At 42.5% G+C, this 17,594-nt stretch overlaps 2 protein-coding genes across 4 annotated transcripts; both read left to right on the top strand.

The window, feature by feature from the left end:
• Nucleotides 1–900: 900 nt before the first annotated feature.
• LOC120822287 (tripartite motif-containing protein 16-like) lies at nucleotides 901–4,868 on the top strand. Of its 2 annotated transcripts, none has more exons than XM_078106772.1 (6): nucleotides 901–1,002; nucleotides 2,608–2,691; nucleotides 2,852–3,119; nucleotides 3,355–3,460; nucleotides 3,949–3,995; nucleotides 4,146–4,868. In XM_078106772.1, the coding sequence occupies exons 3-6, from the start codon at nucleotides 2,852–2,854 to the stop codon at nucleotides 4,733–4,735; spliced, it is 1,011 nt and encodes a 336-aa protein (XP_077962898.1). In that variant the 5' UTR covers nucleotides 901–1,002; nucleotides 2,608–2,691; the 3' UTR covers nucleotides 4,736–4,868. The 2 variants fall into 2 exon arrangements, with proteins under 2 accessions (XP_077962898.1, XP_077962897.1); XM_078106771.1 differs by having other exon boundaries at nucleotides 2,833–3,119.
• A 2,805-nt stretch (nucleotides 4,869–7,673) lies between these two features.
• Nucleotides 7,674–16,805, top strand: LOC120822003 (calpain-5). 2 transcript variants are annotated; one of them, XM_040181229.2, is made up of 13 exons: nucleotides 7,674–7,914; nucleotides 9,447–9,635; nucleotides 9,748–9,879; nucleotides 10,311–10,519; nucleotides 11,063–11,255; nucleotides 11,339–11,529; nucleotides 11,889–11,966; nucleotides 12,061–12,256; nucleotides 12,348–12,470; nucleotides 14,233–14,435; nucleotides 15,097–15,218; nucleotides 15,324–15,460; nucleotides 16,132–16,805. In XM_040181229.2, exons 2-13 carry the CDS (start codon nucleotides 9,471–9,473, stop codon nucleotides 16,312–16,314), a joined length of 1,932 nt encoding a protein of 643 aa, XP_040037163.1. In that variant the 5' UTR covers nucleotides 7,674–7,914; nucleotides 9,447–9,470; the 3' UTR covers nucleotides 16,315–16,805. The 2 variants fall into 2 exon arrangements, with proteins under 2 accessions (XP_040037163.1, XP_040037165.1); XM_040181231.2 differs by lacking the exon at nucleotides 7,674–7,914 and adding an exon at nucleotides 8,581–8,632.
• Nucleotides 16,806–17,594: the final 789 nt, after the last annotated feature.

The following is a 17,594-nucleotide window of genomic DNA, read 5'->3' as shown; positions in this document are numbered from 1 at the left end:
CATTTCCAATAGTGGCAAAGGAAGTCATTCCATTCAATCAAAATACTAATACTGTTCTGTATGTCAAGAGTGAAATATGGGGGTTCAAAGGGTGAATATAGTATATTGTTTTATATAGTTTAAAAATATTGTTTTAGTGGCCTTTAGGCCTAAAAAAAACACCGAAAAGGTGAACACAAAGACGCGCACACACACAGACACGTCTCATTAGGAGCTTACCAGCACACAAGATATTGAGAAGCATTTTGAGGTGCAGAAATTAGAATTTTGTGGTTTGCAAGCAGGCTTCTTTACCGGCTGTTCTTACCCACAATCCTTTGCACAGCAGAAATATGAGCCAGTGGGTTCAAGCTGTCATGTGATGAAGTAGAAGACTGTCTTTGCTTTGTGAGAAGCGGCAGTTTGTCATAAAGGTAAATTATTTAACACGCAGCTTGAGGCTGATATGTGAGTAAGTTGTCCCGCCTGCAGCATGCAGGTTCAACCAGATCTTCAAAGTGGGGTGAAGAACAAAAACACTCAGGTCAGACCCTAGTGAACGTTTTTATTCAATATAAACTCGTCACAGCATTCGTTCCAATGGTTTCTGCTTCATTACGTGTTCACTGCTAGTCTACATGTAGAAGACCAAGTGACAAAGGGGGGCGTGCACGGGTCCTAACTATCTGGTCCCAACTACAGCATCCACTCTGTTGTCATAGCAACTCTCAAGGTGAAATGATTGTTCCACAGATGCTGGTTTTGATCCTGAAGGACTCTTGTTTGAGCAGTGAGGAGGATTCTGTTCACGAGGACCTTTGACACCGTGAACACAGCTCAGACTGAGACTCAGTCGACCAGTCAGACTGCTTTGATGTTGACTTGAGGACACACCCTCTCTGATAAAAGATAAGAAGCTCTAACAAGCATCACTTCTCTGTCTGATGGAAGCTGAAGTGAAGCACAGACCTGCTGCGGACAGAAGAGAGCTGCACGCTGAGGAAGTACATCTCTACAAGCTCAGTAAGTGTAGCTGTGATTGGTTGAATGACATTATTGATGGTTGTGAACGTGTGATTGTTTAAAGCTAGGAAACAAGATGGCGCCTGTGTGAGCAGGCTTAGAGAAGCTGCTGTTGGTCTGAATGATGACACTGTGATGAAGAGATCAATCTTATCTGGGGTTACTGATGAGGAGGGGAAGGTAGCAGCCAGATGGGCACTAGGACCCAGCAGGGACCAGAGAGCTCACCTGGGCCTTTGTTCCTGCACTGAAACACACCTGAGCTTCATGTTCCTTTCTTCATCCGCTTTAAACACATTTAGTCACTTTTTAGAGTGTTTCAATGTGTTTGTCTTTTCTTTAGTCTTGAGTTTTTCTCGACCAGCTGCTACAACTCAGTTGAGGAGAAACGAGGCTTGTAGATTTGTCACTTCATGTGCAATAAGATGTGATTGAGCAATTAATTCCACTAGTTTAATGTGTTGTAAAGCTGAATAGAACCGTGGATAACATGGAGGAATGGATGCCAAAGTCCACAGAGAACGAGTTCCTCACATATATACATTTTATATTTGAGGTCTTACATTTTTCAGTTGTAGGATTTTATATTCTCAGATTCAAATCTTATTTTTTCAAAACCTTCCTCAACCGCGTTGCGGAAGCGTGGAATTATGAATCAACACGTTTAATACATCATATTCACTTATTTAGTTGTATCAACCTCAAACTGCTTCATATTTCTAATCTTGATGAAAAACAGATGTGCCTCCAAAGTGATGCCCGTTGAGAATGTTTAATCTCAAACAACCAAAAGACATTGTTAGTAGCTATTTTTGTTGTTGTTTGATTGTTAGCTGCACCCCCTAAGTGGTGGAAGGCAATGTTTCAATTAGGCCGGAAGGTCCTTATAATGATACTGCCACAGGGGTTGGTGTTTGTGAGGAGCTAAATAGTTTTTTGAACGTGACAGCGCAAGCATGGAAGAGTCATTTGTTAAGATCATTTGATGATCACTTTCACATTTGATGGTTACTTTCACATTTGATGGTTACTTTCACTTGTCACTTTCTGTTCTAAATATTTTTAACTTTAACTTTTATTCCTTTATTTTTAACCCATAACCTTATATTACTAACCCATAGCATTAAATTTCATTTTATTCCTCTTGCACTGTTATCTTGTCGTCCATTGTTGTACTGTCTGCTGTTACGCACCAACTGCCAAGTCAAATTCCATGTCTGATATATTATAGCAATAAATGTTTTCCTGATTCCATGGTGTCACTAATAAAAAAATGAACGACAATTAAAGACAATTGGAGATTTCAATCAAGGAGTATTTAAACGCGTCAAAACAAACTGAAGTGAATAATGAAAATAAATATTTAATTCAAAACCGTTCAAGAACTGAATCAAAATGATATATTTGACCCTAAAACTTATTCACACTTATGTTTATTTTGAATACATTTTCAAGTCCAAAGCTCAAACTTTCAGGTTCAATTTTTATTCTTCAAAAGATCAAAACTTTTGGATTTGGCTACATTTACTTCCTGCTTCTCAATTATTTGATTATGAATTGATTTGTTTGATAAATGCAAATGACACGGCATTACTGTTGTTGCAGGTGAAGCTGTGAACCGTCTTTGCACCCGATATTCACAGATTCATCCAACTTGTGTCCACAAAGAGGACGCTGACTTCATCAGAGGTGCATAGATAGAGGAAGAAGAATTTTATTTTATTGTGTATCAAAACCAATGAACTGTTATAACTCCATCTTTAAAACATGATGCTGTTTGTTTTTTAAGTGCAGAGCAGTGATTGTTCTCTGCGGTTAATATTTATTTAGGTGTCTTCGAAACGGACAGATGGAGAAAGTCAAGGAGGGCATCCTCTACATTTTAGAGGAGCTCAATGAGGACGAGTTTAAACGATTCAAGTGGTGCTTAAAGAATCATTCAAGCCCGGGAGACCTCCGAGCAATCCCAGTCTTTCTCCTGGAGAACGCAGACAGGCTGGACATAGTGGACCTGATGGGACAGTACTACGCAGACCCAGTTCAGGTGGCCAGAGAGGTTTTGAAAAAGATTCCAAGGATTGATCTCCTCGAACAATTACCCCAAACTACCCCTATCGGTAAGTTGTTAAAAAGAGGAACAAAGAGGTCACATGCGTATAATAAAGATACGACAGAAGTAAAGATAAGAAATGTGCTTCATAAACCCTTCTCATCCCAGGAGGGTGGGGCTCTTCTGAAGCTCCTCCCCCTCTGATGGATGTGCTTCATTTGCTGTTTCATTCATGGATTGTTTGCTCTCTGTCGGCTTTGTAATGTTGTGAGTCTCATTAGAAGTTGTTTGGTCACATGCAGAGGAAGGCTGTGCTTATCTGGCCTCAGCTCTGCTCTCCAACACCTCCCATCTGAAGCTGCCATCTGCTGGACTGGAGGATCCACACTGTGAACTGCAAACTCTCAGGTATGAAGGGGCTATCAACTCTCAGTCTAGTAGAGGAGGTAGAGCTGTAAACCTTTTCTGTCCCACTGTCAGCCTGGTTAGTACGACTCTGACACACCCAGCTGACCTCAAACTACCAGAGACTCATCAAATTGTTTGTGTCCCAAATGAGGCCATCAATGCAGACTGAAGTAGTGAGGAACAGTAGCCAGCATGAGCCTAAACAGGGAGGAAGGTGATGAAAGGCTTGTTTCTCCGGGGCCTTGTCTTGTTTCTATGTTATAAGAGAGGACAGTGGTGTGTCCTGACACATTGACGGGCATCATGGTGGGTTGATATGAGTCATCACGCTGCAGGTTTGTGGGTTCTTATCAAACAACGCTTGGATGTTTAGATGCTGGTCATCTTCCTCCAGTGTTATTTTGTCCAAAGATAGCCAAAGAATCTGTAATGTGAACGATGTAATGTCCATGTCTCCATGCTGCTCTGACCCCCCCTCCTCCTTTCAGGGTGGAGCCTGCTGCAGTCCGATGGTTCAGTCCAGGTCTGAGGAAGTGTAAGTGTGCTTTGAGTTTGATTCATCAAGATTCAACCATCTTCACACTGTGACATCACTCGTTCACCTCTCTGATGGCATCATCAGCGTGTCAATAGATGAACACGTGATTAATAACTGGAGCTGTATTGTGTCTTGTTCTCTCATCAGATTCCTGTGAACTCACAATCGACACAAACACAGTGCACAGAGAACTCATACTGTCTGACAACAACAGGAAGGTGACATATGTGATGCAGGAGGATCAGTCATATCCTGATCATCCAGACAGATTTGACTACTATTGTCAGCTGCTGTGCAGAACTGGGCTGACTGGTCGCTGTTACTGGGAGGTCGAATGGAGAGGAGACGTTTATGTATCAGTGAGTTACAGAGGAATCGGTAGGAAAGGAGGCAGTGATGATTGTGAGTTTGGAAAGAATGATCAGTCCTGGAGTCTGATATGCTCTGATGGAGGTTACTACGTCCTTAACAACAAGACAGTAACACTGATCACCTCCTCTTCCTCCTCCTCTGGTAGAGTAGCAGTGTATGTGGACTATCCTGCTGGCTCTCTGTCCTTCTACATAGTCTCCTCTGACACACTGATCCACCTCCACACCTTCAACACCACATTCACTGAACCTCTTTATCCTGGGTTTGGGTTCTGGTCCAGGTCTGGTTCCTCAGTGTCTCTCTGTTCTCTGCCGGAGGGAGAGCCTCCTCCTGGTGGAGAACTTCCCTTTCTGCTCACCACATAGTTCAGTCTGTACAGGACGTCACACAGCTGATGTTGGTTCATGGTGGGTGTAGATGCAGGTGGAGCAGGTGAGGGGGACCTCAGCTGGTCTGGACTCTGGGGGGTCCACAGCTTTCTGGGACTTGTGGGGTTGCAGATGGTCAGGTGTGTTTTAATGTTGCTGTGCTCGTTGCCTTTGTGGATGAATCAATAGCTCATCATTTAGATATTGGGTCTAATTAGGGTTTAACTTCAAATATTTCTAAATCTGTTCAGTGGAATCCAATATAATTTCACATAATCAGGTTTGTTCTGAACAAAAACCTTTTGAAAGCTTCAGCAAATCTCTGGTTTAATGACAGATAAAAACACATACTTGTGTTTTTATTAACGATAGTTTAATAGTACAACGTTTAATCTCTCCATGTATTCCTTTGGGTTAACAGGAATGTAATTGTTATAAATATTTCTAATGTTAATAAATTACTTTTATTGGAAACCACATGTGGTGCAGTGACTGGTCCTGGCCAGCAGAGAGACGTCACCAATGGGATTAAACCAGTGAATATGACTCATATTCCCAACATGTATCACAGTGTGAATATAATAAAGACAAAAAAACACCAACAGAGACGTTAATGTTCTTTTTTTTTTTCCATTTATTTACTTCTTCTACTGCTAGTACAACTAGTACCACAATTTCTGTATTTTCAGCAATTTTTTCAAATTCATTTCAGCTTTTAGCTTTCAGCTTTAATCTTTCAGCATTCCAATGCATTTTCTAGTTTAGAGTTACTCTACGGATAACTGCCCATTCTTATTGTTCTGTTTCTTCTTACTTCTGCAGTATAGCGCACTGGATCTGACTGTGGCGTCCTCTGCTGCAGGGACACAGACGCCATTTTTAGTAAGACCTGCTGTACAAGAAGGACACACATTTATCTTAATGAATGTCCTGCCATCTACTGGCTACTATGTGTGCATGTTGTACCTTCTGCCTAAACAGAATAATTGGGCCTCACAAAACTAGTTATTCGATCCGCTTCCTGCCAAACACAAAAGGTACAATAAATGGACTGTGAATGTTAAAACGCAGGCACTCTTAAATGAATGTCGGTCTTTGTGTCCAGCCATTCTAGGTCATCTTTTAAGAGTCTAAAGCCTCTCTTGTATTATATACACAGTTATTGGCTTCTTACAGAATCTTTATGAGGGCGGCCAAAGCTTTGATTGATTGGTATTGGTATTAAGTCACAAATCTTTTTCCACCAATAAGACGGATACGGGTGCAATTAGTCCCGCCCTAACAAATGAAAGAAAGCTAACAGTTCACTCGCGGAGACGTCAATCAATTAGTCTTTGCACTTTCTCACAGTTCTGGGGTGAGCGCTAATCAGATCAGCTGAAAACACCTGTTTGGTTGTTCAGAGGCTTTAAACTCTTGAAACCATCCGCAGCTAAAAGACATTTTTCTATTACGGCTCTTTAAAGTTTCCAAAGATGTAGAAGCTGCAGTCTGTCGCTGTCTGGCTTTGTTAGCACTCATTTGGTTCCTTTGTTAAGATTGTTTCAAACATAGAAAACTGGGATTTCAATCAATCTGCAAGCATGCCGTTTATCAGACGCTCTGCCGAAGTGACATTTTTGCAGAAATACTCATGCAGGAATTCTTATGTGTAAGTCCTGTGGTATTATGCAGTGCCTGAAACTCTAATCTCTGATGACACTGATTGTGTCGCGCTTTTAAGGCCAACTTGCTTCTCACTCTCAGATCAGTTTCATATTTCACATCATCACGTTTATGGTCAAAGATCACTGCCCTCTTACTTTGGGAGATATTGGGGGTGATGATGGGCTTTTAGAATAATGACAAAGACATAGTTTAATTGTGGTGTTGCTGCTGAAGAACAATGCAAAATGAAAAGTGTAAATCCATGCAAGCAGACCCAGCTTGTCCTCAGGGTGGCGCTAGAGGACCAGACATGAGGCTAAAATCTCTGTAAAGATTTTATTTCCGTTTGTATATATGTATTAATATATCAGCATATTTTGCCATACAATTTCATACATGCTCTGGAAGAAAACACTGAGCAACATCGTCATCCTCCGACTCCGCTGATACATTTTAAGTTACAAAATTTGAACAGTATTCAGAATCCATATTTTTTACTGCTTTACTTAGTCTTTATTTGATTATGGCATCCTTTCAGTGAAATTATTTCTGCCAATAACATGCTCTCTGCATGTCCTAAGCAAGAAAGGTCAACATCATCTAACAATTAGAGTGGGTCAAAAATGAACGTGAAATTCAATATGACGTAGAATACAGTGTCACTGGTAATAATGGATTTATAAGTGAAATGAAAAGACCCCTCAAGGATCTAGAATACAATTTATTTAATATATTTTGAATAATGTATGTAATTATTTTTATAACTGGCATGAGAGAGACCTTTTATCTCGTGCCAACCACAGTCCTCTAACCAGCGTGTAAAGGCCTTGCTGATGTTAATCTTTTTAAATACCTTCCTGCCTTACACTCCATACTGTTGTTTCCCGCTCTCAAACAAACCCTTTCCCATGAACTTCAAAAACTTCACAGTGCTCCTCTTTCACATCACGAGATTTTCTGCGATTCCTTCTTATTACCGTCTGCTTAGGTCTTGCATGGATTGACCTCACATTCCTCTTCAGATCTCAGTTTCAAAGGTGCAATTACCTGGACGAGTTTGTCCGTCCGAAGGAGTCAATCCGCTCTAATCATACCGCCCAAAGCAAGATTTCTCTCAAAACAAAGCAAAACAAAATATTTAACAAAGAATAGCTTGATCAATCAGTGAGTCACTAAATGGGAGTTTTCTCCCGTTGTCGTAAAAGAACAAACACGGAAGAAGACGAGTTTTAGCTTGTTTCACCTGGTCGCAGTAGTTGGGTGGTGGGAGTGATGAGGTGTTAGATTTCAGTCTCCCCTTCCCTCCCTCTTTGCAGGCAGCCTAACACCTCCTGCTTCCGAGAGGGGCTCGTCGGACCGGTTCTCAGCCTGCGTTTCTGTGCGAATGAGCGTGTTTGGGGAAGCCCTGGTAGCCAGAGGCTGAAACCAAAGAAACTGGTTTCGGTTCATGCAACAGAAATGTTGGATTGATGAGAGCACCTCGGATCTGTTTGAGCTCATCACAGCGAAGAGAAGACTGCTCGCCACAGGTGAGTGTTGCCTTTTATGTCAAATGGCTGATGAGTCTACGAGTGGTGTTTTATGCTTCCATCTGTCTGGTTAATACTTTAATCATCAGTTCCCTCGGGGGCAAGTCGGTACAAAATCCTCTTTTTAAAATGGGAAATATTCAAACACGGCTTCAGATCATATCTGCTGTCCTGTCAGGTCGTTATTTTCTCGCTGTAACAGCACTCAAAGACTACAAGACTGTCCCAAACATCACGAGGGAGGATCAGAATGGAATGTGACCTGCTACCACTGTTAGCAGATATTACAGTGATCTGACTCTGTAAATCAATGCTGCCGACGTAAGAAAGAAAACACTCTACAGACCGTTTGCTACACTTACGACCCACAAAAGGGGTGCGAATAACTGACTAAAAACAAGCTGCCCTCCGGGACTCTGAAACACATCACACAGACTCACAACCTGGTCTACGCCCAACACCCACAACGCAATCTCATTTCTGTCACGTCGACATGGTGGCTGTGACGTCTTGAAGGTATCTCACTCCTTCCTGATGTCACGTTAAACAATAACACCGGCCAGGTAATAAAATGCGACGGGGAATGGAGCAAACAGCACGGGTGTGGCTCCAACAATGTGTCTAGTCACGCGTTGCTCAAGTCACCTGTGCGTGGGAGGGTGAGACGGGCAGGTTTACCTCAGGTAAAGCATTTGGAAGCTTCTCTATTGTGGAGCAGGTAGGAGCAGCACACTGGATGTTTGATGCTTCTTCTTCTTTTCCCTTTCTTTTCTCTTCTCCATTTCATCGGCGGTTTCAGTTTTCATGTTTTACCCTTTCTTTCTCTCTCTCTCTCTCTCTCTCTCTCTCTCCCTCTTTCTTATCTTGTTTTGGGTCTTTGGGAAAAACCAAAAACTTCCCGTCGCTTTCTTGCAGCGTCCAGTCAATTAATTCTTGTATGATTTAACGTGTTATTTTTGGCAAACAGTATTTCTTCCAAAAAGATGTTATCGTCCAAATGCAGCCCTGAGGGGTCAGCGCGGCGGGACAAATAGATCAAGAGTTAAAATATCGCAATCCCCCAGAGAACACAACTGTGTTGTGTGTTATTAATCGCCTTCAGCTTGAGGCGAAATCCAGCCGTAAACACATTCTGTCTCATTCTTTATAACGCTGCACAGTTTGGGTGGAAACAGGTCAACAAACGGCCAATCACAGGTACTGATGCGGCCTTTTGTTGTTGTTGTGTGACGGGACACTTATTCTCACGTTCTTCTTCAGTCTTGGTGGGAAAATCATCAGACAATTGCAGCACATCAAGCTGTTACAAGGAAATGTTGGCGTTCTACCTGTGTGCTATGGATTTACTGTTTTATTGAACATACGTGCCTTTGTCGTACCTGTTTGCTCGTCTATTAGGCTTTCTAATAAAGCCTTTTATTATTGCACTTCCACCCCCAAAAAATGAATCAAATGCTGAATGGAACCTGTTCCTAAAAGCTAAAACTCTATATGAAGTCTGTCGACGTCTGGTGTCTGTCATCACTCTGCAGCTGTGAAGCTTCAGCGTCTGGACCATGTTCTCCTCCGCCGTCCCCTACAAGAACCAGCACTACTCTGAACTGAAGAAAGATTGTATCAATGACAAGACGCTGTTCAAGGATCCAGAGTTCCCAGCCACCAATGCATCGCTGTTCTTCAGGAAACCCCCTCCAGGGGTTGTGGAGTGGAGACGACCGGGGGTGAGGGGAGCGATTCAGTTATTCCTAGAGATGTTTACTGCACCAGGCGGAAGAATCCTGCATAATGCTGAAGAAATGTGTAACGTGCGTCCCGTTTACTTTTCTCCTATAGGAGATAAGCAACGAGCCCCATCTGTTTGTGAAGGGCATCAGCTCCCATGACCTGAACCAGGGGTCCGTGGGGAACTGTTGGTTTGTTGCGGCGTGCTCCTGTCTGGCTTTGAAGCCAAACCTCTGGAAAAAGGTGCATTTATTTGGTTGGAGAATCTGTGAGCCAATGTCTGTAACCGACATTTTAATAAGTAATTAAGTAATTTTAATAGGATAACTGGAACCATTTCTCTCTCCTTCAAAGGGTCCTATGATCCAAGTGTGCAGTATATGTTTAAGCTTTAATCTTTAAGCAAGGATGCTGTCAATCCAAAGCTTTCAAATATATAAATGCAATGAGGTGTTAATTGGATGAACATTATTTACAATATTTATATTCTGAACTGCAATTGTGAGTAAAAGTATATGACCTCCCTTGTGTAATACTACACTAGCATTTAATTATTTCTATTAATTGTATCATGTCTGTTACATTATATTGGGCACTGGGCGATGTGTCACTAAGCTGCAAAAAACTCACTGAAAATGAGTCACATGGGTATTTGTTGCTTTGTGTTTTTCCAGGTAATTCCTGACCACACAACGCAGGAGTGGGACCACAAGCAGCCCGGGAACTATGCGGGAATCTTCCACTTTCAGTTCTGGGTGTTTGGCGAGTGGGTGGATGTGGTGGTGGATGACCGGCTGCCGACAATCAACGGTGAACTCATCTACTGTCACTCAAAAGACACCAACGAATTCTGGAGCGCTCTGCTGGAGAAGGCCTACGCCAAGTCAGTGAACTTAAACCGGCAAGGGGGCAGATGCATGACAATGACCCAGGTCTTGGAAATCACTATAACCTCTAGACATGCTATTCACACTTCCATATATATGTTGCATGTAGCGCCTTTCTCAAGGACACTTTGAAACATGGACAGTCGGAGCCGGCAGGGCTAGAAACTTAACCACCAACCATGTAATTAAAGGTCGAGGCGCTATTATGTTTCCCGATGAGCCACAGCTGCAACAAATAGTTATCGCTAAGTAACTCCAACGCACCTGAACAAATTGTTGCCATAGCAACAAAGCTCTCCCATCAGTCCTGGCAAAAGGGAAGAGGTGGCTTACTGTCCGACCTCAAAACAAGTCAGTGTTAATATTAATGAAACCGATTAAATCAACTTGACTTATTTTTTTAAGAGCAGTCTAAGGCATTAGTCATGCAACTGAACCCAACTTGCAAATATGTATATATACATTTGGTGTTAATCTGCTTGTAGTTTCATGTTTCTGTCACTGAACCTGGGATTCCGCTGCACCTTTTTCGCGTCCAGGCTTACCGGCTGCTATGAGTCCTTGGAGGGGGGAAACACCGGAGACGCTGTGGTGGATTTCACTGGAGCTGTGGCTGAAGCCATCAACCTGGAGGCCGAGGCTTACTATAAGGACGCGAAAAAACAGGACCAGCTGTTTGAGGACCTGCTGAAGGTCTACGAGCGAGAAGGGATCATCAGCTGCTCAATTAAGGTGTGTGTTTTTCCTAAATGTTTGCTTTTTTTGACTCTATACTTCCAGAGATACTGACCAGTTGCCTGTTATAATTTCATCAGGCGCAGCCTCATGAGCTGGAACTCAGGATGTCTAACGGGCTGGTGAAAGGCCACGCGTACTCGGTGACCGCAGTGAAGAAAGTGCGCATAGGTCACGGACTGATGGCCTACTTCAAGAACGAAACCATTCCTCTGATCCGCATGAGAAACCCCTGGGGCAAGACTGAGTGGAAAGGAGCCTGGAGTGACAGGTGAGGAGTGCTTTAAGTCCCGGTTCTTCTCCACTGTTGTAGATCGGACCAGTGGAAGAGCAGGAAGTGAAAGCTGTGCAAACCGCACTCATGAGCTGACAAGGGTGAAGAATAATGATTAAGAGGCTACTTGTCATATTTTGTTAAAAATAAGGACGTTGCATAAGGAGGGGACAGCAAACAATCTGATGATAGTCAATCCTCTCTTCGGTTGTGGCTTAATATCATATTTGACATTGTAACCAAATTTGAGGATCAAAACTGTGCAAAAGCCATATGACTCAAAAGGTGGGTGCAACGTATTAGTCTTACTTGTAATTCTTAAGTGTAATCATCATGTTTGCTTTGCTTGCTGTCAGCTCTGAGGAATGGTCAAAGGTTGGTGATATGGAGAGGGGCAAACTTGGCATCACTGTAGAGGATGATGGCGAGTTCTGGTGAGCATTTTTTCCTTTTTTATCGCAGTACACCTGTTGACTTGTTGTCCCTTTTTTCAGAGTTCAATAACACATTTCCGGTTCACCTCGACAGGATGGAGTTCACAGACTGGTGCAAGTTCTTTACAGATGCGGATATCTGTCGTCTCATCAACACCTCTCTGATCAGTGTCTATAAGACATGGAACGAGGTTGTGCACTTTGGGAGCTGGACCAAAAACGCAGAGCCGCTGTTAAACCGCTGTGGCGGCTGCGGCAACCACAAGCAGACCTTCCTGCAGAACCCACAGGTACTGAGGGCTCCGAATGGATTCCCCACGTAGCATGTGTTCATGCACCTGTATGCATTTGTGTCATTTTCAACATTTCTTTCTCTTACAGTACCTGTTCGATGTTACGAAGGAGGCCGACGAGGTTCTAATTTCTTTGCAACAGAAAGACATGAAAAGCCAAAGAAAATTTGGTCAAGGAGAAAATCTCAGCATTGGCTTTGGTATCTTCAAGGTAAGATCAGCATACTGATTTCTACTACTGATCTACAATGACTTGTTTCATCATGAATCAGTGGTAATTAAAATTGAAAGATTTGAAGCGTTTGTGACCTGTGATGAGTTTAAAACAGAGGGAATTGTGGGACGCAGACAAAGTCAAAGGTCAGTTTTTTCGAGAGGGAAAACAAGGTCATCTTGTTGGAGTTTGGCTTTCGTTTTGGTGAAAGAATTTGGCAGCAGTTGAGTTTTCTACTCATTTGTTGAGCAAACAGTGAACAGTTATGGGATTTTAATGACCAGCAGACTTGACTTTATCGGAGCAAAAACTGCCCATTTCAACAAGAGCCTAAAAGCGATTAAGTGCAGCAAATGCACATCCTTCATCTGATTATTTACATATAAGAAACAGAGTTGAACCAAACTGGATAATGACAATTTTCTCTACACTCCTTGCAAGGTGCAAAGAGTTCAGTTCCCTTTTAGAATGCCGTGTGTGTATTTATATGAAACCAAAACCTCTAGTTTTATACGTATAATTTTGCAATATAGATAGTTACGTTTTATTTTTACAGAGAATAATAAAACCCATCAATGCGTTTCAGTAGAGGTCTGAACTGAGTTAAACTTTAAAGTCAGAACCAGCCTCTCTGGCAGATGTAAAACTTGACGTTGGATTGGTCACATTAAAATAAGGCCATGTAACCGCATGCATACATCACCTTTCCCCTACTACTGTTTAGAAAGCAGGCTAAATTCAATCACACACACACACACACACACACTCTTATCACTCCGAAGGAGGTGCTGCCAGAGGGGCAGTTCTGCACAGCAGTAAATGCTGCTGCCACAAGGAGCATGTGACTCAGAAAGCAAGCCGTGTGCTCACGGCCTCACCCCGAATTTAACTCGGGTCATCTATGGTCATCATACCAGTCACGTGTCTTCCTCCTTCATCTGACAGAGTCCAGACGCTGCCTCCACATTCTCTACTTTTTATTGTTGTCACCCCAAACGCTGTTTGACAAGATGACCAGGGGGGTCAAAGAAATACTTCCCGTCTTCAGATTGACAGTTATGAACCAGGATACACATTTTAGAAAATGTATTTGCTGACATCATAGAGAATGTCATTGAAACCCGACTGTGACTGTAATGATAAATCATGGCCTGATATGAACTGCTCCAAAACATAATATGCTGCTTTACTTTATGCCTGATCAATACACCATAATAGTGCAAGAATTATATTACTCTGTCCATAGAATACACATTTTTTCTCTACCACCAGGAGGCAGAAGATTCTGCATCAGCAGCAAACGTTTCTTTACTGCTCCTCCGCATACAAGTTCAATTTGACATCTGTCCGGATTAGATTGCCTTTGTTTGTCTTCTCCCAAAATACACCAAAGCATGACACAGTACACCATTGAAAACTGTACAAAATATAGCCTAAAAAATACAATAATACTAACTGAAAGATAGAAGAAAATGTATAAAAAATCTAAAAGAGCAATCTTCTTCAAATAAAAGAGCTCTTTGTATCTATGGTCCCGAGTTCTGAGTTCTGCAGACAAAAGACTGAATAAGCTGCTTGAGGCCGCGACGTGCTTTATTCTGTTGAATTAGTTCATCCAGGTCTCTCGTCACCATGAGAAGATCTCTGCATGCGCAAACACACACAGGATCCTTGAGTGCGCTGCATAGGAAGACTTCATATCGCATATAGCGAAGGGAGTTATCACCAGATTTCAACTTGTTTTCCTTTTTTTTTCCAGGTGGAAGTGAACAGGAAGTATCGGATGCACGACATCCTGACCCAGCAGTGTGTGAACACGTCCACCTACATCAACGCTCGGACGGTCTTCATGAGGTGCACGCTGCCACAGGGCCGCTACGTCATCATCCCCACCACCTTCAAGCCGCTCACGCTGGGGGACTACATGATCCGAGTTTTCACCGATGTGGACTCGGGCTGCAGGTACGTGTACAGGGGGAGGTGGGATGGTTGGCTGTGAATCAGCAGCATGGCAACATTTAACAGTCACCGGGTCTTAAGAGACACTCAGCTCGAACGCTTATTTGACCAAATTTTTGAGACAAACGGATGGATTTCATCCAAGGAAAGCACTCAAAGTGACTGTTTATGAAAGGGGAGACCACATAATCATGTTCACTCACAAATCATTCCCATCCCACTGCTTTTCTTGGCTAAAGATTTTGTTTAGTCCGATTTTTGTAAATGACTTTCTTTTTGGCGGACTAAGTTGCTCTGAACCACTCTGTTGAATTCCATATCTGGTCCTGGGATTTTAATTCTGGCTTTAGTTTGTTTGCTGCACTAAAGAGTTTTCCACTTGAATTAGAACGAAGTATATACAGCATTCACTCTATGTGTTGGACTGGAGAGAAACGTTTGTATGTTTTTGTACATGTCGAGGAATTGACCATAAAGCTGACATTGAATTCCTGTATTTATTTAAACACTGGTATCTGTACTTGGTATCTTCTACTACATAAAACCATGTTTTCGCTATTGAAAACTGAAAAAGTGTCCAATTTGATGATTGCAAAGATCCACTTACCAAGCAAAATGCACTCTTCTCCCCTCCTGGTGCATGAATGCTCCTCTACTCCTGCAGGGAGCTGATCGAGGACAAGCCAAAGGTAAAATGCTGGAGTTCATTCCTCGGATATCCGCAAGTAGTGACTCACGTCTACGTCCACGGAGCAGACGGGCTGCAGAACCAGGACAGCACAGGAGGTCAGAGGACTTAACGCAGGCCCGACTTTCACCCCAAAATCCGCCGATCGGTGGGATCGGCTTGTAGACGGCCAACATGTTTTGCGTTCAATTGTTTTCATGCAGGTGCAGACCCCTACGTCATCATTTACTGTGAGGGCCGATCAGTGCGATCCCCCATTCAGAAGGACACCCTGACACCGATGTTTACAACCAGCGCCATTTTCTACAGGAAGAAGCCCAGAACGCCCATAACCGTGGAGGTAAGAGCACCCTGACGACTGTCATTGATCTCAGTGATTGGCGTTTGAAAGGCATTGTGGGTCACTGAGAAAACCATGTATCTCCAAAACGTTGCCTTTCAAACTCAGAAAAGCAGCTTTGTTTAAGATCAAACACAAGGCATTATTCAATGATGGTAGATGTTTTGAATAGATGAAATAGTTTTGAGTGCAAAGGGGTATTTCAAAGCCTATTAATAAATGTAATTATAAATGAAAATATACTTATCAAACCCTGATTTCATGTTTTTCATACTGGTGGAATAAGAGGCATCGTGCTTTTGCTGGTCTTGTTGGTTATTTTTATGCTTATTTTATTTGTATTTGCTGAACAGTATTAGTTTCAATGGTGTGGCGAATTCTTTCATGAAAAACCGTACAAGTGTAATAGACTTTTTAATTTATTTTTTTAAATTCATTTATTTTCAAATATATATTCGGTGCTCACAATGAATAATAAGAAGAAAATGAGCCGGCCGAGTCTACAAAGAAGAAAAGCTGACAAATAATGGCAGCTTATAATTAGCAGTAATTGAGAGCACATGACATCATCATTGCCTCATGGCGTCATCGCTCATCATAATCGAATCAGAGCCCTGCAGATGAGCTATTTTTGGACATTTAACTTTTAATTTGTGTCTGGTCGTCGCCAGGTGTGGAATAGCAACGCAGTGAAGGACGAGTTCATGGGCCAGGTGGTGTTGTCCGGGGCGGTGAAGGACAGCACCGACCCTCAGAGGCTGCAGCTGAGGCAGCGGGGACGGCAGATGGCCGACGAGATGCCGGGTATCATCGGCGTGAGGATTATCACTTCAACTCAGCTGACCGCCATGTGATCCCCTCGCTGACCCGAGCGAGGCCTTCGCCGTGCTCAGTGCTCAGCCTCGTGGTGAACCGCTCGTGCCATGTGGCATCGTCGAAGCACCAAAAACAGTTGTGGTTTAACTCCCTTTAAACTGTTTGTGGTGCTCGTGGCTGATTTTAGAGCAGCGGGGAAGTTTGGGACGGATTGAATGTGAATTCCTGTCTTTTTTTTAAATCCAAATTCTTTTTACTAATCATTGTGTAACTTATAAAGTATTATTATGTTGATGTTTGAGTTGCGTGTAAAGATATCATTCCTTTTTTATGTTATATTATACTGTGACGGAAATGGCAATAATTTGCCATTAAAGTTGTAATTGTTTAAACAAAAATACATAAATGTATCATGTTTCCATAATGCAACTTATTTCACCAGTTATTTTAATATCATGATAAAAAAAACCAACTGGCATAATTAATTGAAAGAACAAGAATAAAATAAATATAAAAAGCATTAAAAAAACTCTGGTTTTCTTCTTTTTATTTCAGTCCAGTTCCCAAACTGCAATATTTTGTTTTTTTACACTCAAGACACAGCCATGCACAATTCAAAGTTCAAAAAGTCTATTGCTTCAACCACAATTAAAAATAGTTTATCCAAAACCTCATTTCCCCGTCACTCATTTGTCCTTTTTCAAAGATGGGGAAAGGCCTGCTGAGGTATGCCCGATGGATCAGCAGTTTTACAAAGCTAGACAATAAGAGTAGTAATAATAATAATAATGATAATAATTTAAAAAGTAACATTTTTTGTCGTTGTTCCATTCTCTTGATACACATTAATAGAGGAATTTTCACGCCACATGTACAGGTTTACACATTCAGAAGAAAGGAATGTACAGGAGCAACCACAGAAAAGGGGCACGTCAGCAGTGTCTCTTGTCCCAAAATTCACCTTTTGTGCTCATAGTTCAGACCTGTACACGAGGGCCCGACGTCCCGGGGGAGCGGCCAAGCTTCCTGTCAGGCCACCGACACCCACCCACCTACCTATCGCGCGCACACACACACACACACACACACACACACACACACACACACACAGACGCACTAACGGCCAGCAGTGGTGCAGGGGACAGACTGCGTGGGCTTCACAGAGTGCTGCATTCGTCGGCTCTCTGTCCCGTGAAGAACAGACAGGAGAGACAGGTCCAGGAGAGCCGAGACGGTGTGTGTGTGTGTGTGTGTTCGTTTCTCTTTTTTGATTTCTTCAGGGTGCAAAACATTTATTGATACATACCATAGAGCAACC

The sequence above is a fragment of the Gasterosteus aculeatus genome, chromosome 7, assembly GCF_964276395.1.
Source record: "Gasterosteus aculeatus chromosome 7, fGasAcu3.hap1.1, whole genome shotgun sequence".
In the NCBI taxonomy this organism is placed as follows: Eukaryota; Metazoa; Chordata; class Actinopteri; order Perciformes; family Gasterosteidae; genus Gasterosteus; species Gasterosteus aculeatus.
This window is presented reverse-complemented; position numbering and strand designations above follow the sequence as displayed.